Source organism: Cupressus sempervirens, chromosome 7 (assembly GCF_028749045.1).
Source record: "Cupressus sempervirens isolate cs-2001-9-10 chromosome 7, ASM2874904v1, whole genome shotgun sequence".
In the NCBI taxonomy this organism is placed as follows: domain Eukaryota; kingdom Viridiplantae; phylum Streptophyta; class Pinopsida; order Cupressales; family Cupressaceae; genus Cupressus; species Cupressus sempervirens.
In genome coordinates this window covers 385,960,396-385,988,282 of record NC_143124.1, presented here as the reverse complement: position 1 = coordinate 385,988,282, position 27,887 = coordinate 385,960,396, and the positions used below count along the sequence as shown (strand labels likewise).

The 27,887-nt window shown below is 38.5% G+C and overlaps 3 protein-coding genes across 4 annotated transcripts in view; all 3 read right to left on the bottom strand.

The window, feature by feature from the left end:
* Positions 1–25,082, bottom strand: part of LOC149547108 (uncharacterized) — a 28,599-nt gene extending 3,517 nt beyond the window's left edge. Inside the window, exons 1-2 of the mRNA XM_089791519.1 lie at positions 24,859–25,082; positions 24,349–24,754 (exon numbers count right to left, since the gene is read on the bottom strand). Of these exons, the coding sequence (XP_089647645.1) occupies positions 24,349–24,754; positions 24,859–24,978 (526 nt within the window). The 5' untranslated portion in view covers positions 24,979–25,082. The remainder of the gene's footprint in view (positions 1–24,348; positions 24,755–24,858) is intronic.
* Positions 1–27,887, bottom strand: part of LOC149547103 (nodulin MtN21 /EamA-like transporter family protein) — a 129,429-nt gene that overhangs the window by 34,696 nt on the left and 66,846 nt on the right. The gene's annotated exons all lie outside the window — the stretch shown is intronic.
* Positions 25,080–25,842, bottom strand: LOC149547107 (uncharacterized). Its single transcript, XM_089791520.1, has 3 exons — positions 25,608–25,842; positions 25,344–25,496; positions 25,080–25,258 (listed from the first exon to the last, which is right to left on the bottom strand). Exons 1-3 carry the CDS (start codon positions 25,819–25,821, stop codon positions 25,086–25,088), a joined length of 540 nt encoding a protein of 179 aa, XP_089647646.1. The 5' UTR covers positions 25,822–25,842; the 3' UTR covers positions 25,080–25,085.

Here is a 27,887-nt window from a genome sequence, read left to right as displayed (position 1 = left end):
GGGACTCCTCATCATCAAGCGGAAGAGCAGAAGATTTTGAAGCAACCTTGCTTCAAGAAGAAGACTCCAAGTCCCGTGCTTTCCTCATCGCTACCTGGAGAGAAGATGGGTCCAATGACTTCACCCATCCACAGAGTGGCTCAGTCAATCCCTCCATAAATAACATCACTCATCTGTGCTTCGAAATATCATAAACCATGACTAAAAGCCTCTGGAAATGACTAATGTAACTCTCCAATCCACCAAACTGCTTCACCTGAACCAACTCATAGAAATACACCTCTGGATCCTTTCTATCAAATCTCCCGATCAAGTGATCCACGAACTCCTAATAGGAAGTGATTTGAGCATGTCACAAAGAAACTAACCCATGTACCACCAATCATGGGCAACTCCGTCCAGATGCAACACTCCAAATCTGATAGCATCCACCTTTGACATAGGATGCAAAGCTAAATATGTGTCGAGCTTATGGATCCAAGCTTGAGCTATAACTCTCCCAGTACCATCAAAGTGCTCCAACGTCATCTTATTGGCAACTTGTTGCAACTCAATCTGTCGAGGTCATTGTCTCTCAGGTGCCGACCTTGCTTTGGAATGCTCTCGTTTCTAAGTCAGGAACCTATCAAAATTTAGATTATCTTTAATAGCCTATGGTAAAGCATCCCACTCTGTAAAGTGTTCCAACATGTCATTAGTGAAAGAAGCGGCCTCAGACTCAATACTAACTGCATCCACCTCAGGTCTTAGAAACACAGGCCTTTGTAGCCTATCATGAGTGTTAGTGTGTATGTCAGCTCTATCAGCTAATCCACCATCAACTCGAACCCAATCTGCATCTCTATAACTAACACCATCTTGGGTTCTATCTTCAACTGGGGATCTATGAGAACCAACAGAAACATCTCAAGCTCTCTCCCTACTTTGTCCTCAAGGAAGTGCTATCTGTTGCAAAGTATTATACAACTGTTGCAAAACAGATATTATCTATTGTTTCCGAGTTGCAATATCCCTAAATACCTATAGAGCATCTCTATCAACCTCATCTTCTGTGGGTTGTAGTCCAATGCCACCAAAACCACCCGGACTACCAGTCGAACCAAACTCAGTCTCTCCTTCTCTGGGAGGAGAATTACGTCCTCTTTGGTATAGTGCATACCCAGCACAATCTCTTGTCGTCAGCCATGATACAAAATAATGGATCACATACTGACCACTAACAACTGATTTGGAGCCCAATTCCTGCAGGCTGGCAAGAAACTGCTCTGATACCACTGTAAAAGCACTATGTATGCTCTAATAAAAAATTTAGTGCCAATGAACAAAGTTGCTATGTTTCCTTGTTTATTAAACTATTTAGGATTAATTTTCAAAATACATAAGGACTGCAGGAGGAATAATGACACAATTTCAGCATTATTCAACATTTAAGTGGAAAGGAAAAAATACAATTAACATAGATCAAATTCTGCTATTAATTTTAGTAAAGAAACCTGATTTCTCCTTAGCATAATTTCTTTGTGCTTGCTGGCTGAAAGAGAAACCCCATATATGAAACATAGGTAGCTCCTTAACTCCGCGTCGCCATGATTATCTTCAATGCAGGGCTAAGATGCTATTATAACAGCCTGAAAATAGTGCAGAATACTCCCAATGTGAATTGCGACCAGGTAATAAAGGACGTCCAGCTACTAATAAATCGCAGGTTGTAAATTAGAGTGCCATCTACATATAATTCCACCCAGCACAAATATGATCCCAGCCACTAATTGAATCCACAGGCTCAGATATAGATCACCGCTCCTAAATTATGGATCGCAGGCCTTATTCACACTCAACCAGCCTCCCACAAGTGAAGTCCAGACCTTGTAAATGGTTGCAGATCACCAGTGATGTCCAGACGCAGCCCAGGTGGAAAAAACGGTAGACCAATCTGCTCAAAATTATTTCCTTTAAACGCACCAAATGAATTGTTGAACGCTGGTCGCAAAGTCAATTTTAATTCCGCTCTTCTTGAACTTCAAATACACTTCTCAGCATAAACTCTCCTTAGATACAATATGGACAATAGGAGCAATTTGCAAAGACTGGAATTCTCGAATTTTTCACAAACTCCAAAAAACCTCAGCCAGTCAATATAAAATAATCTAGATTGTTCTCCTAAGTTACAAAAGGTATAGTAGGAGAATCTTGGCCAATTGTATACTTTAGCACAATCGCCAAGAACTTCTCAAACGAGACCCTTATACTTCAGCAAGGGCTCACAAGTCAGAAAACAAGGAAAAGCAACAAAAGCACAAAAAATATATATATATTCAAGTGTGCTTTTCCCAATGAAATGAGCTCTTATTTATAAGTTTTCATTGGCCAAAGTTTCCTTGAAACTCCAATTCAAAAATTATGTAAGCTTTCCAAAATGAAAAAACTCAACACTAGAAACTTTCCAACTCGCTTTTTAAGAAATATCTCTTTAAGTCATTATTATAATAATGCAACTCAATGATAATAAATAAATAAGAACTCATGCCATTTATTACTTTATTAATTGTAGGTGACGACTAATTGCTGAAGCCACCCACTGCACTGCCAAAAATAGCAACTGCCGAAAATAGACTTACTAAAAATAGTAAGTCCACAACTGAGACCCCTCAAACACCTTGTCAGCTCACAAGGGTCACTATGATGAGCTAACTCCATCCACTGTGTTGACCTACCAAAATTGGGGACATTACATCCAACTTCAACAATAAGTTGATGTCTTCCAACCACAGTAATTACAGCTAAGGGAAGACTACAAACATTTGCTTCAAATCCATCAAAGAAGTAAGAATACTTTGCAATGTTAAGAAAATTGTTCCAAACCTTGTGACTCCCACTCTAACCAACTCCTTCCCTTGGTTGTGTTCTCTCATCAAGCGAAGAACCCAAAGGTGATTGTAGATGTATTTATTTAGCATTTTTGCGTCTTCTACAACTGGTCTCACCCGATCTAGGTTTCCTATGCCCTCCAAAAGAAGGTCAAGGACATGTGTTTCACAAGGACTCCAAAAATGTGTATTGTATTTATCTTGGAGGATTCTACTCACTGCCACATATGTTGTTGAAGTGTCCATTATCATATGTACCACATTATCAATCGCCACCTCCATTATAAATTTCTCTAACATTACAACCAAAATTTAAGTTGTCTTTACCTTGTTGGAGGCATCCGTGGATTTCAAAAAAACAACTCCATCCTTGCAAGAAACAAAAAAATTGATGATGGTGCAATTTTTGTCATCCATCCAAGATAATGATGCAACCACATTGTTTTCATTCTAATTTGCTCTTCTACCACATTGTTTGCCCTAGAAACTGCATCTGTGGGTAAACTACAAGTATGAAGTAAAGTACACAATTTTGATTAAAAAATTCTCACATTCAAAGAAAAATAAGTAATTACCATCACATTAAAAACACAACTTTATTCTCTAAAAACCAAAAGTCAACATAAGTTTTTGATTAATTCAGAAACAGATTTTGAAGGGAACCTTGAAAGCCTTTACAACAGCATTACAAAATGATATTCAATAGGCTCATTGTCACTACAGACCAAAATAGAATAGACTCAAACCAAACATAAGAAAAGAAACAAAAGACTGCAACACCAGCAAACACAACCAACAGAGTCGACCAGCAAAACAAATTAGAGCTTTTTTAGGATCTCCACTATTTCCAGCTCAAGATCCTCCATCCTCTGAAAGGCCATCTTCATTTCATTCAGCCCAGTAGCCTCATGATCTTGTTATCCTATATGGCTTTCTTCTTCATACTTCCTCTAGTTCTTTTCCCAAGTCCCTCACTTTGACCAATAGTCGAGGCTCCTTCAAGATCAACATTTATGATCTTGTTATTTCTATTCTCCAACATGGCATAAAGACATTTCACATTGCTGGCAGAAGTTTTAAGGCCCTTGTGATTATGGATGAGGAGAGACCTAAGAAGAGTCTCATTTCTTTCCATTCTATCAATTATTTGCTGCAATTTTTCATCCATAATATCTTTAACTTTCTTTTCAATATTAGCCATCCCCTTCTCCTCATTAAAAGTATCTTTGTTATTCTCCGCAAGTTCAGACTTCTCATCAGCATCGTTGCTAGAATTGTCCATCTTTTCCTCAATCTTCTTAATCTTTCCATGAAGATCTTTAACCTCATTAACCATCCATTTATCTAATACCCAATGTGTTGTCTTTGTCCATTCTTAGGTCTTCCGAATCCAAATGTATTGAATGCTCCTTTTGTATTCCAGCATCAATATTGGGAATAGGATCACCAAGACATGGCACAAAGTTGTCCTCCTGAGGGTGAGAAGTAGAATCCTCATAGTCTACAATATTACAAATTTCCTGGAGATCCTCATTCCTATCTTCACCCTATTGATTATCCTCATTATTATCTTTCTCTAGGTAGTATCATCTTTAACCACACCTTTCTGATTCTCAGTACCTAGTTCTCGATTATTTTGCTCATCATCTTCAATCATCTTTTTATCGGCATTCCCTTCATTATTCTTGTCTTTAGCCACAGTTTCCGTTGTCTTCTCATTCCCAAAATCAGCATTGATTTTTTGGAGATTTGAGGAAACTTCATCTTTCGGCACACTCTAACTCTAGCAACCCTTATTGTTCTTCTCTACACATTTGATCTTCTCAACATCTGAATCTTCAGTAACCATATCCTCTGCAGTCTCTTTTTTGTTCAAGGCTTCACTAGGAAAATGTTTACCCTTTTTTTTCATCTGGCTCTAGTCCTTATCCTTATTCGAATCATCCATTAAGGGATTAAAACTATCAAGTGTCAACATATGTTATCAAGATTAAAACGTAAAAGTTAAAACGTAAAACTATAGCATTAAATAATAATTACAAGTGGACTACTTCCCACTCAAGTCTGCACAAGAAGGCGTCTTGTAGCCTTTTCTTGCCATAGTAATCCTGATTACAAAATTCAGCAAGTATGGACTTTTTGCAACAATGAAGGGATGTTGTTGAAGTATCAGAATTTGGCACAAGAAATGTCTACTTATTGAGGCATGTTGCTATTCCACCTAGTATCGTTCAGTGACAGTTATGATCTAGGTGTGTTTCTGTGCACAAAAAATCAATCTATAGAAAACCATAGTAACACGAGGATGAGTCCCCCCCTTTTTACCCCACATCTCGAAGACTTCAACGCACCGGGGACTTGGGGACTCCATTCCCCCCTCCCCAGCGGCGCCACCAGATTCCGCCACCTCCACTAAGGATAGGGGGCATCCTGATGTTGACTATTTGCAGATTTGACTATTTATGTTTAATGTTCGATGTTCCAATTCAATGCAATGTTCAAGTATTTACTCTTCTACATTTTTATATCTTATATTGCAATCATATTTTCATAACTAGCATTTTAAGTACCATATGCATATCTATATATATACCCCCCTCCTATCCCCCACCGCCATCCCCTCACTATCCCCAAATTAAAGCCCCTCTATCCCCCCGTTCTGTCATCCCCTTGTCCCCCAGGGTGGTGTAACTATGTAGAAAACGATTGTGGCACAGTAGTCATCTGATCTTAACGTGATCAAAATGATTAAGTTTTAACTTGAGGTATTTTGTAAAATAATTGGCATGTAGCCCTGGCATTAAATTTTGATGCAGCTGTGAACAGTCCGATTCCAAAATACATATAATAATATTACCATGAAATTTGCATACAGTATAAAAAAACTCATAAAATAACAGCACTGCATTTATATAGTACATTTATAATCTAATACCTTTGATTATGGGAATTAGTGGCAGAAAGAGTTCACACATATTTAAAGTACCAACACAAAGTATTACAAACTTAGATAAGGAAATTCAATGAAACCTGTATAACTGTTGCAGTTGGTGGATGCTACTACCCGTCCATGGCATGGTCCTCATTGGTCACCGACCTGCGGCTGCCACATCCAACCTTTCTTGTATGTCGTGCTTGCTACTGAATACACTTTAATGTATTGGATTCAACCCACAATATTACTTGCACCTTTTGTGTTTGCACCTGACAAATGCTGATCCCTATAGTGAATATAAAAGGCTGCGTACAGACCTTTTATCAGCCCCTTTTCGCAATGTCGTACCTCAATCACTGTTATGGCCGGTTTGTGAGATAGTCTATTGTTACAACAGACTTTGTGATAGACCCACATTCCTCCACACCACACGTACTAGTTGTAAATTGACAACCGAAACTATTGAGATATCTTCCTCTTGCCGCTGAACCACAATCTTTGTCTAAACTATAGGACATACGTGCAAATCGAGTCTGTAGGGTCACGTCAGATACCAGATATTTCTTCTTCTACCTCTCCTATTATTCTCTGGCCCTGCATCTCTATATGCTAAAAGAGTGATAACTTATTTAATATGCCTCTCCTTTCACATAAGAAGTATTGCTTGACAACAACGCCTTGTACCGCCTAGCAACCTTGAATCTGATGTATTTCTCTCAAAGAAGACTTGGGCTTCATCCAGCTTCCAACTTCCTAAGGGATTTTGTCCTCAAGAAGGCACAGTCACATTTAAGCAACCATTAGTATTTGAATGAATAACATATATTCATTGTGTGAATCCCAATGTAGCTCCACGCTTTTATACCCTCGATATGAGGGAAGACACAAACAACTAGGCAATGTGGGATTAAAAGCCAATTTCATCTTTTGGTCATTTAAGTGACTTTATAATTTTATAACATTAAATATTTAAATAAATCACTTAAGTCGCTCAAACTTTAATATCTCTTGAAATACTTGTCTGATTGCCATGTCGTCTGAAATAGGAATCTCTCCTCATAATTCCCCATGTGACCAAAGACACTTTCTAAAAATAGAAAGGGTCCATCTCTATTACCCTTGACTTACTATACATAGTAAGTATGGAAAATGGAGTCCGAATGACATCGAACAAAGGCCATATCCCTGAATCGCTAAATGGTGGAGATGAACCAATCCTTGGAAGACCCTTTAACCATCCTCATTAGCCTACGAGGATCCAATATTAGGCTAATCCCTAAAATGTTGATGCTAGCAACCAATGGGGATATTACAGTCCTCCCTTCCCGAGATTGCTTGCCCCCAAGAAATCCAGCACTGACAGTGAACTCCAACCTCCACCTGGATCCCAAATGAAGTAGTACGTGACACCCCTGTTAACACTTAACCAATTGCATACCACTAACATCATCAGAACCAACAACATAACATGCAGTATAGCACTCAAAACTTGTGCTAATAATGTAAGAGTTAGAATTTCACCATAAGAATCGCCCACAAGAAATATCTTCATCCTAGTTCTCACCCATATAATATAAACTGGACTAGAATTCAGATCAACAATCCCTTTAAGAGACATAGCTACAAGAGAACCATATGCACTTATGCCAACTGTATCAACCATAGGTGTAACCACGTCAAAATTTGTACACACAGGAACGTTACTAACTGCCGCAACACAAAACTAAATCTTTACAGATGGTGAAAACTGAGGCCCACGCCACTCAGGTGAGTGATCAACCTCAAACTCAAACAACGGATTGTCATAAGACAATGTTGCATCCATATCAAATGTAGGATTATCCACGAAGTGAACATCAACATTTTGTTGATCGATGGTGTAACATGACTCTATCACTACATCACTCACCTCATCAATAATAACAAGTGTACTATCATCAGAGTCCACATATACAACCACATGCATACTGCTAAACTCCTCAATGGATGGCTCAACTGACACAGAAGTGGCTTCTGATATGACAGTATCATCACATGCTCCTACTCCCACTATCGCTACATCGCCATCAAATACATGATCTAGGGAACTCATGCCAACATCTGCATCATCTAACTTAACCTGACATAAATCCTTATCACATTCCACCTCACGTGTGCCCAACTCATGCAGTGTCTCATAAGAAATGTCCCACAAATCTGAAGCCGCAACTATATCATCACCTTCTGATCCTAGAAAAGGTGATATCATTCTTTGCTCAAATCTCGGATTCGAAATCAGTTGGGTCATCCGTTTGTGATTTTGATTCATCTCATTCACTAGCACATCCAACTGTTTCACAATACCCTGTATTTCAGAATCTCCCTCCATTGGCAGAGAAGTACGCCCTCTATGTGTGTAATGAATACCAAACCTTCTGTCACCATCCCTAATGCAGAAAACCAAGTCCTCAACCTATGGGTCAAAAGAGAAGTGATAAGCACTCCTCGTAGTGTAATGCCGATAAAAACTCCTGATCTCTGTCAAGGGCCCATCGTCATCAAACTAGAAATCAAAAGATGACTCCAATCTTTGACTCTGAGCTATTGATCAGGCAAGATCCTGGACAATCGTCTCAGCAAGCCCAACCACAAAATCCCTATTGGGAAGTATTGTAGCCAAGGTCTCTACAATCTTCCTCACCAAACGTCAAATAGCACGAGGGTCCCGAATGAGAGCACCCTCAAATATACTATATGAGGCCTCCCGCAAATCCAAGCTCTTAAGCAAATACTCCATGAATGACTTAGTACAGTAGATATTATATGTGGAAGCATCAATCTGCTCCCCCGCAATCGACAGCTGATCTCTTTGAAAATGTGACAATGTGAACTATCCCATGCTACCAACTGTATGAAAAGAAGAAATAGATTCACTTCTAGTAGAAGGAAGCAAATCACCATGAGATCTCGTCTCCACTAATGCTCTCACTTCCTCTGTACATACCACACTCATATCCTGGACGAAGGTGTTTGCCACATCATCGCGTCCCTCGTCCTCAACTGTAGAAGAAAACTCACCACCCACCACAATATGTAACTGAACAGGGTCTGGGGCTGGTGTTGATTGTACCCGTTTTAACTCCACAATAACCTCACCCAACTATGACTATGACTCCTGAAGAGCCAACTGAGAATACTGAAGAGAGTCCACCATCACCTCAAGCTTCCAAGTGAGCTCAACCACCTCCTCCTCTTTCCCTAACAACGCCTTATAGCAGATGCTACCCCACTCCAGAAGGTAATCTCTGTCATCAACCAAGAGTAACTATGCTTCAAGATCCTAATAGCCTCTTGAAGCGCATGAACCTCTAATAGGGAAAAACTACTATCACCGTGCTCATCTAACATTAGGGCACCCAAACTAGATGTAGCTAGCATATGCCGAATAGCATCATAATGATCAAGAGAAATAAATGTCACTCACTCACCTTCAACTAAGAAGTCACACGATGCCTTTGTAACCCCTAACTCCTATGCAAGCTCTGTGTCTCACTAACTATACTGTGATAGGAAACCGAATCAGAACCGTCCACCACAAGATCACTCATATATGTGCTATCGTCCTTGCACAACTTTGCATTAGAGATACAACAACTATGTGCCTCAAACAACTCTAAAGAAATAGAAGCCCTCGCAATCTCATTCTCCACACGTCTCAGTGTCCATCTCAATAGTAAGATCCTGTAAACATTGATTTCGGGATTCACCCAAAATCTCATAAGAGTCATCACCCAATATCTAACAAGGAGTATCATACCCAGTGCAAATCATAACATCATCCAACAAATCACCAGAGGTGTCCACAGTGTCTACATCCTTGTCACCTAATAGAGTATCAACTGTCATCACCTGACTCTGCACACGATTCTATTCCAAGCTGTGAATCAATAACGTTAGAGCATGAACCCACATCAACTAACTCCACTGTAACCCCCAAATCACCAGCATCACAGTTGGGTGACTCCATACATGCATCAATCCCACCCGAGGAAGCCACTGCCTCCTTTACTGGAGCAACACTATGACAACCCCTATACAAATCTCCAATAATAATTCCCTCCTCGAGAGATCCTGAACTATCAGTAGTAATAACTGCATCAACTATCTCTGCACTAACTGCAACAACTCTGGGGACCTTAATGAGTTGAAGCTTAGTGTCACTATCCACCAAGGGTACTAACCCATCTACTGATCTCTGTAAAAAGGGTCCACCATCAACACTGCAGATAGGACTAGTAGGTCTTGTACTAAATAAAGGTACATCTACATCATGATCACCTGTCGAGGAAAACTGAAGCTTCCTTCCCTGCAAACTTGAAGTCGGCCTTCTAAGGGTAGAAACTATATACTTCACTATCCTCTCAACTATCTCTGGATTCGATAAGCTCTTTGCCAAACTTTGTTGATGAAGCTTAAGTTTTTCTGTACTCTCCTAGAAAGCATTCATTTTCGTGCTAAATTCCTCATTACTCCACTGGCTTCTACAATTACCCGTTCTCCTATGTCTGTCCATGGGAAGGAAGAAAAACAAAAAAATCTAGAGTGTTGATCACTCCAAATGGAACAACAAACTGAAAATAAAATAACTTCCCTACTGCCACCACCAGTTCATATAGAATGTTCCTGTTATTCTCCACTGCCTATTACCTTTGTTCTAAGGGATTTTTGTACTGTGTGAAGTAACCCGTGCGAATGGGGAGCTAAGTTCACACTAAGTATAACTTGTTCCATCTATGAATTGATCATCCTCTTGTCTGCCAACTGCTGCTATGACCTGGACAGCTGCTCTCATCAATAGCTAACTTAAGCACCATTTTCAGACTTTATAATAGCCCCGGAGGATCAAACTTTGAATGAACCTTTGATTGTACCCAACAAGATGGCTGAACTTATAATGTTTTTTACTCATTCCCAGCTGACTGCAATTATTTTGTTTTTTCCCACAAGATGGCAGGTCCTGTGGCTCTAATACCACTATAGTGATCTGATCTTAATGTGATCAAAATGATTAAGTTTTAACTTGAGGTATTTTGTCAAATAATTGGCATGTAGCCCTAGCATTAAATTCTAATGTCGCTGTGAATAGTCCGACTCCAAAATACATCTAATAATATGACTACAGAATTTGCATACAGTATAACAAACTCAGAAAATAATAGCACTGCATTTATATTACTCTTCAATTTCAGCAGAACCCAAACAATGTTTTGCATACCTTTGATTATGGGGAATTAGTGGCAGAAAGAGTTCACACATATTTAAAGTACCAACACAAAGTATTACAATTTAGATAAGGAAAATCAGTGAAACCTGTATAACTGCTGTAGTTGGTGGATGCTACTACCGGTCCAGGGCGTGGTCCTCACTGGTCACCGACCTGTGGTTGCCACATCCAACCTTTCTTCTATCTCATGCCAGCTGCTAATGTATTGGATTCGACCCACAGTATTACCTACACCTTCTGTGTTTGCACCCAATAAATGCTGATCCCTGTGGTCAATATAATAGGCTGCATACAGACCTTTTATCAGCCCCTTTTGGCAACGCCATACCTCAGTCACTGTTATGGTCGGTTTGTGAGATGGTCTGTTGTTAAAATAGACTTTGTGATAGACCCACGTTCCTGCACACCACACATACTAGCTATAAAGTGACTGCTGAAACTATTGAGATATCTTCCTCCTGTAGCTGAACCACAATCTTTGTCTAAACTACAGGACATAAGTGCAAACCGAGTCTATAGGGTCATGTCAGATACCTGATGTTTCTTCTTCTACCTCTCCTGTTATTCTCTGGCCCTGCATCTCTATATGCTAAAAGAGTGATAACTTATTTAATATGCCTCTCCTTTTACATAAGAAGTATTGCTTGTACCGCCTAGAAACCTTGAATCTGATGTATTTCTCACAAAGAAGACTGGAGCTTTGTCCAGCTTCCAATTTCCTACGGGATTTCATCCTCAAGAAGGCGCAGCCACATTTAAGCAATCATTAGTATTTGAATGAATAACATATATTCGTTGTGTGAATCCCAATGTAGCTCCACACTTTTATAACCTCGATATGAGGGAAGACACAAACAACTAGGCAATGTGGGATTAAAAGCCAATTTTGTCTTTAAGTCACTTAAGTGACTTTATAACTTTATAACATTAAATATCTAAATAAATCACTTAAGTCACTCAAACTTTAATATCTTTTGAAATACTTGTTCGATTGCCATGCCATTTGAAATAGGAATCTCTCCTCATAATTCCCCATGTGACCAAATACACTTTCTAAAAATAGAAAGGGTCCATTTCTATTACCCTTGACTTACTATACATAGTAAGTATGGCAAATGGAGTCCAGATGACATCGAATGAAGGCCAAATTCATGAATCACTGAATGGTGGAGATGAACCAATCCTCGGAAGACCCTCTAACCATACTCATTAGTCTACGAGGATCCAATATTAGGCTAATCCCTAAAATGTTGATGCTGGCAACCAATGGGGACATTACAGGCACTGATGGTGTTGGTCTGCTAGAAGATGTAGAAGTGGCAGCCGAGGGGCTATTGAATTTGCGGATATGTGGTCCACAAAGAGAGATCGCTATGCCCTCAAGTGTTACTTCTACTTCAAGGTTGACTAGGATACCTTGTCGCAAGTACAACCCACACTATTTCATTATCATCCTTTATATTTTGAGTTGAATCTAAATTGTTTTAACAAAATCCAAACTAATAATGGTGATGAGAAAGTAATAAATGATTCTTTAAAATGAGAAATGGTTTCCCTCATCGATAGTTTTGCATTTTCCTTTCGCAATTTTTCCTCTTCTTGGGTATTCACTTCTCCTTTTATTTTTTCTGCTATGTTCTCACAAATCCTTGTGTCGTGCTTTGTGATCCCTCCAAGGTGTTATTTCAAGCAGTATATGCCTCCATTAATTATTTTCAAACTATGTAGATCACTGTATTAAGTTTAGGTTCTTCAAAGGTATACATCGAAGCCTTATCTCTAGCCCCTTTAGGACGCATGCCTACATATCCAGATAGACATGCGTCTACGGAGGCACTATCAGAGCCTACAGCTGACCCAGTTGTAGATTAATATCTATTTGCCATATTAAACAAATTTCAACCTAAATATACAAGTTGAATCCACAAATTGATATATTATATTTTTTTAAAGAAATTTATCAAACAAACTAAACTAGTTTAAATAATTTTAAACATAGTTAAAACTTGAAAAACAAAAAGTGTTAAAACGTTTGAAATTTTTATGAAATATGAAATTCTTGAGGAAACTATGAGACTATCTACAGAATTGCCAAAAATTGGTGTTAAATCTTGTTTATTACACAAACAATTTAGAGTGCATTGGAAATGCTATTATAGAGTTTCTATAAACTTGACTGAACAAAGACAAGATCAGATGATTTTATCAAAAAGGAAAAAGAAATTTGAAAGCATACTTGTGAATCCAATTTTGCTTCAAATCCACAAAATATTGCACTAGATCCCTGCAAATCACCTTTCTTTTCCTTGGAACCCTCTTTCTATCCACTAACAGCAGTTTAAAACTCACAAAATGTAAAATGCACCTGTGTTTGGCCAGCAGTCCCTATTAGGCAACTGTGATTGATAAATAATTAGCTTATCGCTAATAATAAATGGTGATTAAGTCTCGTATTTTAGCACTATCAAAGTTTTATCGCAATAAGTGTAACTATGCACTCGACCATTGAGAGTGGGAACTAACTCAGCTTCTGTTAATCTAAATTTATTTAATCCTACTTTTCTTAGCTTCAAAGCTACTTTACACCACCAATATTACCTAGACTTGACCATGGTTCTGGAATGCAATTGTTATTTCCGTTTTTGACTGACTGAATCGCATAAATCAATGCTCTTCTACATATCTTTAACAATGTTGACGTGCTCTTTATGCTCAACTTTTATGATATCTTTAGCAAGGGACAGATTAGTGATATAAGTTACCCCGACCTTCACCACATGATTAAGCATGTAGACATCTTGCTAAAAGATGGCTCATGCTAAGAAGGTCGAGAAACTTTGTAAGGCAGAAATTAAAAAAGCTTAATGTGAGCACTCCAAAAGAAGTTGAGATGATAGCCAACCACACTTCCTTTAAACTTCTTCAAATCCAAGCCTTTTGTGAACAAAATGGACTACCAATTCACATTCATTTGCATAGCTATGGATTTCTCGCATTCTTGTAATAGCTAAAGATATTAATGTAATGTCCCCTTTTTAGCATTCATAGCATGATGTTGTCGTTAGCCTATTTCCCCACGGTCCCGTAGGCTAACCAGGACATTAAAGGGACTTAGAAGCCATTTGACCTAGATAGTTTCAGTTGCAAGTCTTTCTGAGGGGTTTTGAGGCAACTTTGGGCATACTTACTATTTATAGTAAGTCATGTTGGACATGGTCGGACATCCAGTGGCAGCGGTATGTCAATGGTAATTGTTTAAAATCGACAAGAAGACTTGTTTATCATTGATAAGATTTGTTATGCATTGATAAAGCTATTTTATAAAGTTAAATTTAAATATTTAACTTTATTAATGCATAGACTATAGTTTGTGGAAAATATTTAAATTAAAAGAGTCCCCTTTATTTTATAACACATTGGAGACATAAGTTACATAAAGGGAGTTATGTTTTATCTCACATTAAGAAAACGAAGGATTGAGCTCTTGTGAGAACACGATAAAAGAAATGGAAGAGCTTCTTTTTAGTATGCTTGGATGAAGATTAATGTTATGTTGCTGGATAGCTGATTATTGGGCTTGGAGGACGGAATCCCTCTTCGCTAGCATTCTCTTCGCTGTTGAAAGACACAGTCAGGAGGATTAACGGTGTTTTCAAACACACTGGGTTTCATTTAGTGGTTTGCTACAGTATGGATGAATAGTGTTTTGCTACAATGCGCATGAATAGTGTTTTGCTACAATGCAGATGAATAGTGTTTTGCTACAATGCGCATGAATAGTGGTTGCTATAGTGCGCATGAATAGTGAATTTGCTACAGTGCGTGAACAATATTTGCAACAAGTTTATTGTTTATTCTTGCTGATTTGGGGGTTTGGAAGGCTATCGACTACATCTGCAAAAATACTACAGCAACTAATTCCAAGTTTCTTCTGTCAAATTTTTATACTTTTGCATTGTAGTTGTTGAATACGAGACTGATATTTGTCGCAGCATGTTAAACAATTGTATGAGCACATTTACATGGCAAAAATCAATATTTAATTAGCAAATAAGAAGTTTCAGATTTTCCTATATATTGTAGTATGTGTGCCAAGTGTTTGACAAAAATGCTATGTTGAGTTATTAAGCAAATTAATTAATATCATAAAATAGCTTGCGACTTTCTTTATTTGGGTAAAAAATAGGAGAGGATACTACAGTGGTATTGGAGCTATAAGTCTTGCCATCCTGTGGAGGTCTTATAGGGAATTTAGAACAGCCAGATAGAGGGGAAAGTGTTTGACAAAATGTCAAAACACTAAAATCAGAGCATTTATGTTTGAGCATGCGACAGAGGCCTTATAATTTCCGCAATACTAGAGCAAGACAAAATAGGATTTCAGACCTACAGAGCGAACAGTCTAGTTCATCCGTGCAGGTGGACATAGAGGAGGTATTCTTTGATCAAGACAGCAATATGGGTGACCGAGATGATAGGAATACAGGTTTAGGCCGAGGCGGGAATGCCGGTCCAGATCAGGGAGAGGAAAGATTCTTACAGTTATTAGACACCTTGGCACAGGGAAAGCAATTAGCAAAGCAGAGAGCACAGGAATAGAGTCAGAGATTGGAGCTTATGATGCAGATGATGGCTCATCAAATGGGGTTGAATGCTAATGTGGGTGGAGGAAATAATCAGAATGGTAATAATCAGGATGGGACAAATAATGGAGGCGAACAAGTTGTGAACAATTTCGGTTATGCACCCCAGCAAACTAGGACAGTGAGTTCGAGGCCCATGATTCCCACATTTCCTCCTAGAGCTCTAGAGTAGCCCGTACCAGAGCCGCAGATCATTGATATACATGACCAGTTGAGGAGAGATTGGGAAGCCGGAGGTCCAGATTTTACTGCTGCAATTACCTTTAGGGAGTATATGGATGTGCGGATAAAGCATATGCCACGTGGACATGACAGGAACCAGAGCTATGAACTACGGAAGAAAGTAGGGAAACTTCAGTTACCATATTATGATGGCTCGGGGAAGTCTACAACAAGAGCTTGGGTTCAAAAGCTTGACACATACTTTCAATTGAACCCTATGCTTGAGGAAGAAGCTATTAAGTATGCAGCAATTCACCTGGATGGGTTAGCACACGAGTGGTGGCATCATGGTATGGTCACTATGGGTCATGCACACATTACCTCATATGTGGAGTTTACGGAGAGACTGATTGAACGTTTTGACAGGAAGGATCCAGAACTCCATTTCAAGGAGTTAGCCCAGCTTAAACAGTGGGGATCATTGGAAACATACATTTCAGAGTTTCAAAAACTTGCGGTGTTAGTAACAGATGTATCTGAACGGAGGATATTGATTCTACTTATGGATGGGTTAGCTGATCCGTTGAGAGGGTGGATTAAAGCTGTCGACCCTCCCACTTTGCAGGAAGCCATTAAGAAAGCTCGTGACATGGATTCCTCTTCAGCTTCTAAAAATAAATTTCAGGCAAAGAGTTTCCCTTCGAGGAAAGATAAGGACATGAAACCTTTCCATAGAGAGGCTCAGCCACCTAAGGAGGAAAGTAAGAGGTTGGACAATGAGACACTTAATGATCTTAGGAAGAAGAAGCTTTGTTTTCATTGTAGGGAGCCTTGGGATTTGTCACATAAGTGTCCATTGAAAGCAAAAGCTAAGCAGATGGAGTACTTTTCAGCCGAAGAGTCAGTGGATGGAGATTCAGAGCAGTCATCAAAATCAGATGGAGATGATGATAATTCTTCACATGAGGAAGCACGCAGTGATGGCACAATAGCTCAACTGTCCAGTATACAGGAGGCCGTCACTTTCAGAGTTAGGGGAACTTTGGATGGACAGAGATTTGTGGGACTCATTGATACAGGGGCAACACATAACTTCATTGATGAGAAGTTTGTGTCACGCAGAGGGCTACATACAGAGGAGCATAGGGGATTTAAGGTGATGGTTGTCGATGGCTTCAAAATCGACTGTACCAAGAAGATCTTCAACTTGCAGCTTTGTTTGGGAGATTATGACATGACAAGAGATTTCTTTGTGGTCAACATTGGTGATCAAGATATGGTGCTTGGGATGAACTGGATGAAGTGTCTCTAAGAGTTCACATTTAACCTCTAGAAAATGGAAATGAGGTTTGAGGCAAATGGTAAGAAGATGTGCTCAGAGGTTTGTCAGATGGGAGACTTCGAGTGGTGTCACTCAAGCAGATGCAGAGTTTCTTTAGACATGATCAGGTACAGTGGGCAGCAGAGTTCAGAGCAATGTCTGAGATGACAAAGCAGCATGAACAAAAGTATCCACCTGATGTACAGGAACTAATAACCAAACATACTAAGGTGTTTGGTGAGATACCTCTAGGGAGACCCCCAAATAGGGGAATCGAGCATGTTTTTGAGTTAGAGGAAGGGGCTAAGCCAGTCATCATCACACCCTACCGCCATCCAAAGAGATATAAGGATGAAATAGAAAAGGCAATCAAGGAGTTGATTGACATGGGGCACATACGGCCAAGCAAGAGTCCTTTCGCTTCTTCAGTGGTATTGGTGAAGAAGAAGGATGGTACAATGAGGATGTGCATTGATTATAGGGAGCTAAATAAGAAGACAATCAAGAACCGACACCCTATCCCGCGCATCGATGAGCTTATTGATGAATTGCACAGTGCATGCTACTTCTCTAAGATTGATTTGAGATCCTGCTACCACCAGATACGGGTTAGAGAGGTGGATATGGAGAAGACAACTTTTAGATGCCACTACGGACATTTTGAGTTCTTAGTCATGCCCTTTGGGTTGACTAATGCCCCCGCCACTTTCCAGTCCTGTATGAATAGAGTATTTAGAGATCAGTTGAGGAAGTTTGTGTTGATTTTTTTTTATGATATACTAATATATAGCTATACTTGGGAGGAACATTTGAAGCATATTGATGTAGTGCTCAGCATTCTAGAGAGGGAGTCATTATATGCCAAGATGAGTAACTGCGAGTTCGGGATGGCAGAGTTGCTCTATCTAGGGCATATTATTAGTGCAGGAAGTGTTCAGGTTGACCCAAACAAGATCAGGGCCATTCTGGATTGGCCACCGCCGAGGAACACTTCACAACTCAAGGGATTTCTTGGGCTTTGCGGGTTCTACCGCAGATTTGTGAAGGGATTTTCACAGATAGCAACACCACTTACAGATTTGACACGGAGAGATAGTTTCAAGTGGTCAGAGAGGGCTCAGGATTGTTTTGATAGGTTTAAGGAGCTGATGAGTACATGTCCTGTTTTAGCCATTCCAGATTTCACCAGGTCTTTTAAGCTACAGTGTAATGCCTCGGGAGAGGGCGTAGGAGCTATCCTCGTTCAGAATAAACATCCCATCGCATATGAGAGCAGGAAATTACGAGGTGTTGAGAGAACTTACAGCATCTATGACAAAGAAATGCTAGCAATCATGCACGAGCTAGCTAAGTTCAGGCAATACTTAGCAAAGAGCCGATTCACAGTAAAAACAGATCATAAAAGCTTGAAACATTTCCTTGGACAGAAGGATCTTAATGACAGGCAACAAAAATGGGTGAGTAAGTTATAGGTCTATGATTTTGACATAGTCTATGTCAAAGGGAAGAAAAATATTGTCGCGGATGCTTTATCCAGAAGGCCTCATTTGCTTGCTATTGGGATAGTCATGGATGATTGGAGAGAGTTGATCTTGGCAGAGTATGCCAAGGATAGTTGGGCATCTAGTGTTTTTGAAGGAGCTATTCAAGATAGTCGATACACTGTTATAAATGATTTGATCATTTACAAGGGAAGGATTTATTTGGTACCTGGGTCTGCCATGAAGCAAAAGATCTTGAGAGCATTTCATGATTCATTAGCAGGACATCCAAGATTTTTTAAGACATATCGGCAGGTGAGAGAGCGCTTCACTTGGAAGCGGCTTAAGTCAGAAGTGCTACAGTTCGTTAGGGAGTGCCCAGTGTGTCAACAGAGTAAACAGGAACATTCCTTTCCAGGCGGTTTACTACAGCCCCTACCTATACCAAAGAAGAAGTGGGATAGCATTTCCATGGATTTTATCATAGGCCTTCCAAAGGCACAGAGTCAGGATTGTATTTTTGTTGTGGTAGACAGATTGACGAAATTTGCACATTTCTTTGCGATTTCGTCCACATATTCAACAGTACAAATAGCAGAGCTATTCTTTCGAGAGGTATTTAGATTACATGGGATGCCACGAAGCATAGTCAGCGACAGGGATAGTAGGTTTATAAGCCACTTTTGGCAGGAGTTGTTCAGGTTGTGTGGAACAGAGCTAACTCCGAGTACCAGTTACCACCCCCAAACTGATGGGCAGACAGAGATAGTGAATAAATGGGTTGAGGGGTGCCTTCGAAACTACATTGTAGGAGAGCAGAAGGCTTGGGTTAAGTGGCTACATCTAGGGGAGTATTGCTATAATATCTCTTTCCATATGTCTATTCAAATGTCCCCTTTCATGGCACTATACGGGTATAATGCTCCTATTTTTTTGGATTTGTTATTTGGGGACAGTAGGGTGCCTAAGGCCAAGGATATTTTGCAGGAGTGTCAGGACATTATGCGATCCTTGAAAGAAAATTTGCAAAAGGCACAAAATCAGCAGAAGCAATATGCTGATCAGCACAGGGTTGAGAGGTCTTTCGAGGTAGGAGACATGGTGTACCTCATGTTACAGCCGTATAGACAGTCCTCTCTCAAGAAGAGTGGAGCAGAGAAATTGAAACCACGCTACTATGGACCATTCAAGGTAATTAAGAGAGTGGGCGAAGTAGCTTATGAGTTGGAGTTGCCTGCAGACAGTAAAGTGCATAATTGTGTTCCATGTGTCATGCCTTAACAAGGCATTGAGCCACAATGTGGTGCCTTCAGTAGTATTGCCACCTCTTGATGATGAGGGAAAGCCTTATCTTGGTTCTCGAGGCTATACTTGACTCCAAGGAGAGGGTGTTTCGCAGGCGGATCATCAAGGAGTACTTGGTCAAGTGGAGGAATCTACCAGTGGAGGATGCTACTTGGCAAAATGAGCAGATATTACAACATCCAGAGTTGAAATTGCTTGAGGACAAGCAATTTTGGGAAGGGCGGACTGTAATGTCCCCTTTTAGCATTCATAGCATGATGTTGTCGTTAGCCTATTTCCCCACGGTCCCGTAGGCTAACCAGGACATTAAAGGGACTTAGAGCCCATTTGACCTAGATAGTTTCAGTTGCAGGTCTTTCTGAGGGGTTTTGAGACAACTTTGGGCATACTTATTATTTATAGTAAGTCATCTTGGACATGGTCGGACATCCAGTGGCAGCGGTATGTCAATGGTAATTGTTTAAAATCGACAAGAAGACTTGTTTATCATTGATAAGATTTGTTATGCATTGATAAAGCTATTTTATAAAGTTAAATTTAAATATTTAACTTTATTAATGCATAGACTATAGTTTGTGGGAAATATTTAAATTAAAAGAGTCCCCTTTATTTTATAACACATTGGAGACATAAGTTACATAAAGGGAGTTATGTTTTATCTCACATTAAGAAAATGAAGGATTGAGCTCTTGTGAGAACACTATAAAAGAAATGGAAGAACTTCTTTTTAGTATGCTTGGATGAAAATTAATGTTATGTTGCTGGATAGCTGATTATCGGGCTTGGAGGACGGAATCCCTCTTTGCTAGCATTCTCTTCGCTGTTGAAAGACACAGTTAGGAGGATTAATGGTGTTTCCAAACACATTGGGTTTCATTTAGTGTTTTGCTACAGTACGGATGAATAGTGTTTTGCTACAGTGCGCATGAATAGTGTTTTGCTACAGTGCAAATGAATAGTGTTTTGTTACAATGCGCATGAATAGTGGTTGCTACAGTGCGCATGAATAGTGAATTTGCTACAGTGTGTGAACAGTATTTGCAACAAGTTTATTGTTTATTCTTGTTGATTTGGGGGTTTGGAAGGCTGCCAACAACATTTGCAAAAATACTACAGCAACTAATTCCAAGTTTCTTCTATCAAATTTTTATAGTTTTGCATTGTAGTTGTTGAATACGAGAGTGATATTTGTCGCAGCATGTTAAACAATTGTATGAGCACATTTACATGGCAAAAATCAATATTTAATTAGCAAATAAGAAGTTTCAGATTTTCCTATATATCGTAGTATGTGTGCCAAGTGTTTGACAAAAATGCTATGTTGAGTTATTAAGCAAATTAATTAATATCATAAAATAGCTTGCAACTTTCTTTATTTGGGAAAAAAATAGGGGAGGATACTACAATTAATGTGGAGCATCGTTGAATTTTCTACCAAAATCTAGAAAAGAATACGTAGAAAAAATCAGGAATTTGCAAACATTTGTGCCTTCAACTGGAGCACATGTCCTAGCTGGTAATAATAGAATGGATGGAATTTGATAACAAAGATGGCTTGAAGAATTGTCTTTGTCCATTACAAGAGAAATGGCAATGATGTAAATTGTTCTAGTGAGGTTTGTGGGCATGCAATATCAAATTCTTTCCTATTTTGAAACAAACACTAGTCTCTGAGACTTGCAGAAATCAATATTCGATACTGTAATTGTTTAACGGCTTCTCTAGCTGGCTCATAAGCTTCAGAAGCTACATGGCAAGTCCCCTAATCACAACTTTCCTTTGGACCGCTTCCTCTCAATCTCTTGGTACATAAAAAACTCAGCAGTTCAGATGAGTTATAGAATTGATTTTTTTATACACTTTGCAAAGTGACCTGATATATTGCGAATGACATATAATATGCTTTTGCACTCTCTTTTCACATACAATGACGATCACAATGCATATCTTGGCCTCCCAATTAGCAAATCGTTCGAGGAATCACAACCTACAAGAAAATCATTGCTCACAAAATTAATTTTCTTGGATCTTAATTGCTCCGATACGGTGAATACCATAATAAATTCCAAAGTTCACATAAAATTATTATTATATTCCAATATATTATGTTGTTCAATACATTAGCAACTTATATAGGAGTTAAATATCCTACATTACAAGAATCACTCCCTAATAATATGATTTATTCTAACTTGCGTACCTATAATGTCTATTGTACAACTAAAAATATATATTATCCTATAATATTCTAACAAACCACACTAACTATATAAAATTTTGTTGATGTTTGGTAGCTTCAATTGGATAAACTATGAGACTAAAGTGCAGATATATATGTCTCTGTGTGTGTGTGATATAATATGTATATATATTAATTAAATATATATTATTATGTGAAATATTATATATATATATATATATATAAAACTATTATAATTATCATTCTTGATTCCTTCTCTATATAAATATAAGATTGTCTTTGGAAAGTATATACCAGGAAGGCAATACAATTACATCTGTAGCAATCCTAATAAAATCAACATGGTATCAAAGAAGGTTCTCATCTTTTTAGTATCTCAATGGAGTTCTTAGCCTTTACATTCTCCGAAGGCTAAGTGGGGAAATAAAAAAGAATTGAATAAATTAATTTCTTATAAAGTCATTAAATAAATTTAAAATTAAAAGGTGACTTTATATTTAATTGATTTAATTAAAAGTGACTAACGTTAAATAAATAAATTAAAAGAATCTTCTAGAAGGAGGAATTAAATATTATTTTATTTCTTCTAGAAAGAGGTCCATCTATTGGAGGAAAAGAATAAATAGTGAGGGCAGCCTCATTGTTGACCATCGAATGTGTTGCCATCTACTCTTTCGGATAACTTGTGGAGACAAGGGTTTCTATAGTTGCTACATTGATCGTTGGAAACGAACACTCCCATTGATTTGCATAACTGAGGTGGTGAAATCAAAGTAACGTGAATTGGAATCGGATCGGAATCGGCAATGAATCGGCGATGAATCGGCAAATTTGAAAAAACACTTTAAATTTAAAGATTTTAACAATTTAAAACTTATTTCATGCACCCTTTATTGAATATAACTTAAACACACTATAACATCATCAAATAGAAGTTAAAACTTAACATACATAAACATGGAAGTTTGGAACATAAAATCCATCATATATGTAACTATGCTATCTAAAATGTAAATTGTAGGCTAGCTGAAGTAAATAGAAATCAAATGATCATATTGATTTAAATCATAGAATGTATGTAAGATGATCCATAAGACATCAAACCATAAATGTATGTAAGAATCTAAGATGAAGATCCATGAAAGTTTGAAACATGTCTATCAATGATTCAGTATCAATATCTGTAAACAAAATATAAAAACAAGGCTCCAGCTCAAGCCTCAGGCTCATAGTCATTATCATCCTCAACATCATCCTCAAGCTTGGCTGCAGCCTCATCCTTAGCCTTTGAGTATCCAGTCTGCCTAGTAGCAAGGCGTCTAATGTAGGCCCTAGATCCATAAGACATCAAACCATAAATGTATGTAAGAATCTAAGATGAAGATCCATGAAAGTTTGAAACATGTCTATCAATGATTCAGTATCAATATCTGTAAACAAAATATAAAAACAAGGCTCCAACTCAAGCCTCAGGCTCATAGTCATTATCATCCTCAACATCATCCTCAAGCTCGGTTGTAGCCTCAGCCTCAGCCTCTGAGTATCCAATCTGCCTAGTAGCAAAGCGTCTAATGTAGGTCCTAGAGGACTGCTGAGCCATATCTCCCGCATGTAAGATGGGCTCACGAAAGTCGCTAGGGCCTGTGTCTGTGCGTGCACGTGTGCGTCTACCAATGCCTGAAGAACGTGCTCTAGCTGCCTCAGCCTCTATATCCACCTGGTCAACCCACGCACAGTCTTCCTCAGTGAAGACTAGATCCACAACCTCTGTGAGCCACTCTGATTCTGGATCAATCTCCTCCAGAAATGATCGGAGAGGAGTCAGTGCCCAAAATTTGTTTGATCCTGAGACAGAGGTTGTAATGAACAAAGACAAGATCATTCAACCTCTGCACTGTCAACCTATTTCTCCTCTTCGAATGGATGTGCTCGAACATGGACCAACAGCACTCACATCCAGAAGCACTGCTTGGCTGACTCAGAATAAGGATGGCAATTTTTTGAAGTCTTGGGGTTGTGGCCCCAAACATTTGCCACCATCTATCTGAAATAAGGGAAAATAAAAACAATTAGTCTCATTTACAAATTACAAGTTAACTCTAAAATTACATAATCAACTTTAAGTTTAGAATCTAGATTCATGAACATTGAATATATTATTTAATTTTTACCTGGCTGTAGTGTTGTCTGAGCATTTATGGCCATCCTGCAAGAGAAAAGTGACCCCTCTTTATTGTTGAACTGGTCTAGCTCAACAATCGCAGCAGTGCTATCTTCATCGCTACTCAACCTTTGAATCACTGTGTATAAGCCAGTGAGAACCTCCGCATCCGCCTTGAACTTAGGACGGAAACGAAATGCTGGATTCAGATAGTAAGCTACTGCATGGATGGGTCGATGGAGCTGATTCTGCCATCTCCTATCGATGATGTCCCAAATAGGGCCATATCTCTCCTGCACTCCTGCATATTGGGCTCTGATGGCCTCCTTGGCCCTATCCATGCCCTCATAAATGTAACCCATAGAGGGCTTCTCCCCATCAACAGTTCGTAGCAAAGCTACAAGGGGCTCAGTGACCTACATTTAAAGTAAAACAAAAAAATTGAGTCAAAACTTAAATATAAAATAATATAACTTAAAGTAAAAGTAAAATACTAAATGTTAAATTGCAATAAATTTACCTTAAGGATTTCTCTAGTGGGTTTCCAAAAGCCATCCTCATCAAATATGCAATCCGCCACATCTATCCCTGCAGTGGTCGTAGCATAGGAAGAGGAAATCCACTCCCGCCCAACAAACATGCTCCTCAATTCATCCCTTAATGTCAACAAGGACTGCAGGGTGATGAAATTCGAGGCAAACCTCGTGATACTTGGGTGAGCTAACTCCTTGCCTTCTGTGTACTTCCTCATTGTGCTAAGGACAAATGAATGATTATAAATGAATTTGCATATGTTTTTGCCCTTTCCACACATGACTTGACAAACTCAAGTTTGCCAATTTCCTCCAACATGAGGTCAATGCAGTGTGCCGCACAAGGGGACCAAAATATGGTGGAGTGTCTCTCCATCAAAAGTTTACCTACAACAATTTTAAGTCAATTAAAAATTCAAATTTCAAAATTCAAATAAATTTATTTTCAAAACTTGAAAAGTTAAAAGTTTACCTGCAACAACATAACTTGCTGCATTATCCATCACCACCTGGATCACATTTTGTTCCCCCACCTCTGCTATGACTTCTTCAATAGCCTCACATAAGTATGTGACATTTTTTACATGTGCGGAAGCATCAATGGATTTGATGAACATGGTATATCCTACAAGTAACAAAACAACGAATTATAATATTAAATGGATCATCAACAAATTAGCATTCAACAAATCAAAATTTACAATTATGTATGTAGGAAAGTAGAATGATCAATCACCTCCACAGGATACAAGAAAATTGAGGAGTGTTCTATTCCTCCCATTTGTCCAACCATCAGTCATGATGGTGCAACCCTTTGCAATCCACTCCTTTCGGTTCTCCTCGAGCTCAACCCTCATGTCCTCTACCATCTCATCCAAGAGGTATCTGCTCAACTCAGCCTCAGTTGGGGCTTTAAACCCCGGACCACAAATAGCAATTGCATCTATCATGTTCTGCCAATAAGGAGCCCTATCACAAATAAAAATTTAGATGTCAAAGACTCAAATTATAAAAGTAGATATAATTAAATTTTTACTTTTACTTTTAATTTTATAATTAAAGTTTTACTTTTACTTTTAATTTTAACTTTAAAGAAAACAAAAAAAAAAAATCAATTACATGGCTGCAATAAATGGAATGTTGCAAAAGTACCAAAATTTGCATATCTCCTTTCTAGCAGCATCATGAATCTCCTTGTTCAAACCCATGCCCTCAAGCGTGGGTTGGGAACCAGGAGTAGTGCGGGGCACAAAGTAACTATCCGTTTTGTTTTTCCGCACTCTAGGCTGCAATAGGTTGGAGTGGGACTCTATCTCAGTATGTGACCGACTAGCACTAGCACTAGCACGAGCAGAAGAACAAGGATAAAAAGGAGGCCTAGAAGAACCCTCTCCAACACAACCTACGGATGCGGAAGCTGATGCAGATACAGATGTGGATGCGGCTGCGGATGCGGGAACATGGGAGGCAATACCCCTTAACCCTTCAAGTTGCATTTTCCTATTCGCTTTGTCTTTTTCAATTTTTTCTAATGCCATTAAACAAGTGCATTTTGCCTCAAGAGTTTGGTGAGTGCAAATTGTAACATCGTATTCAGGTATAGCAGCAATGTGGTATTTCAATCTACAAATACTTCCAGAAGTTATTTTTTCTTTACAAAACATATATTTTGTTTGATATTTGGTTCTTCCAGGAAACTCTTCGTTATATTTCCAACATTCATATTTTTTACCCATTGCGAATTTGCGAAAAATGAAAGCAAAGGTTGCTGCAATAAAAAAAATTATGTAAAATATCAAAGTTTGAAGCTAATAAAAGCTACAAAACAACAAACCCTAGTTTGCAACTTAGTAAAAATAAAGAACATTCAAGATCTAAACTAAAAATCTTTAAAATTATAAAAATTTAACAAAAAATGCATAATACACTAACATGCAAAAAAAAAATGAGCACTTACCTCTTGCAAATGAGTTGAGTGTTGATATTGGCTCCTTAATGCTCCCAATGCAATTGATGGACTTCACAAATGGACTACTGATCTCTTTGGTGCTCTTCCTTCTTGTCGGTTAGAAACCCATGGCTTTTATTTTCTCTCACTTTTCCTCTCTTCTACTCATGCTTAACAAATAGAATGCCCTTTAGGGTTATAACAAAGAGAATAGGTCAAAAAGAAAATAAAAAAAACAAGTTATATTTTTTAAATTTACAAGTCCATATTTTTCATGCCGCAGCCGATTTCTTAGCAATTTTTTAAGGCGATTTAGGCGATTTTTTTGGTGAATTGCCAATACATGCAATTCGGGCAATTCACCCGATGAAATCGGTGATGGCGATTCCCGACACCAAAAAAATGCCATCCATGAATCTGATCGCTGAATCAGCGATTCAAGTGATTTCAGCACAATTCTCATTACTATGGGTGAAATATCTTCCGAAGGGTTGCAGCTGTTGGAGAAGACAAATCAGTCTTCTCATTATGCCAAATTTGTGGCCTAGGGCCAAATTTGTGGAGTAAGATTGAAGGAATAAGTTGGATATTGCTACAATAACTCTACTACAGTATCGCTCCTACAGTAACGCTGCTAGAGTAACACTGCTACAGTATTGCTGCTACAGTGTCATCGCTACAGTGACACTGCCACAATGACTCGCTATTGTAAAGTTTGGATTTTTGGAGCAATTTCAGGTTTCGAATTATTACATTTTACATTATTTGAGAGTAGATATTTAGGGCATTGGTAAGGTTTTTTTTAAATCTGTTGTGGAGAGATTGCAGACTGATTTATATTAGAATTTCATTTCAGGAGTTGTCAAAGGGAATTAGAATATCATTTAAATCATAGCATGCATTGCCTTAAGTCTCATTGTTAAAGATGCATATTTTCTCATTTGTACCCAATGTTTATATGTTCCAATAAAATACAAAAAAAAATATTTGAATCACCATTGTTAGTCATTTGGAGTTTGTATTTAGGAACCATCAGCATTTAGATCAGCGTTATATTCCTTGCTTGCA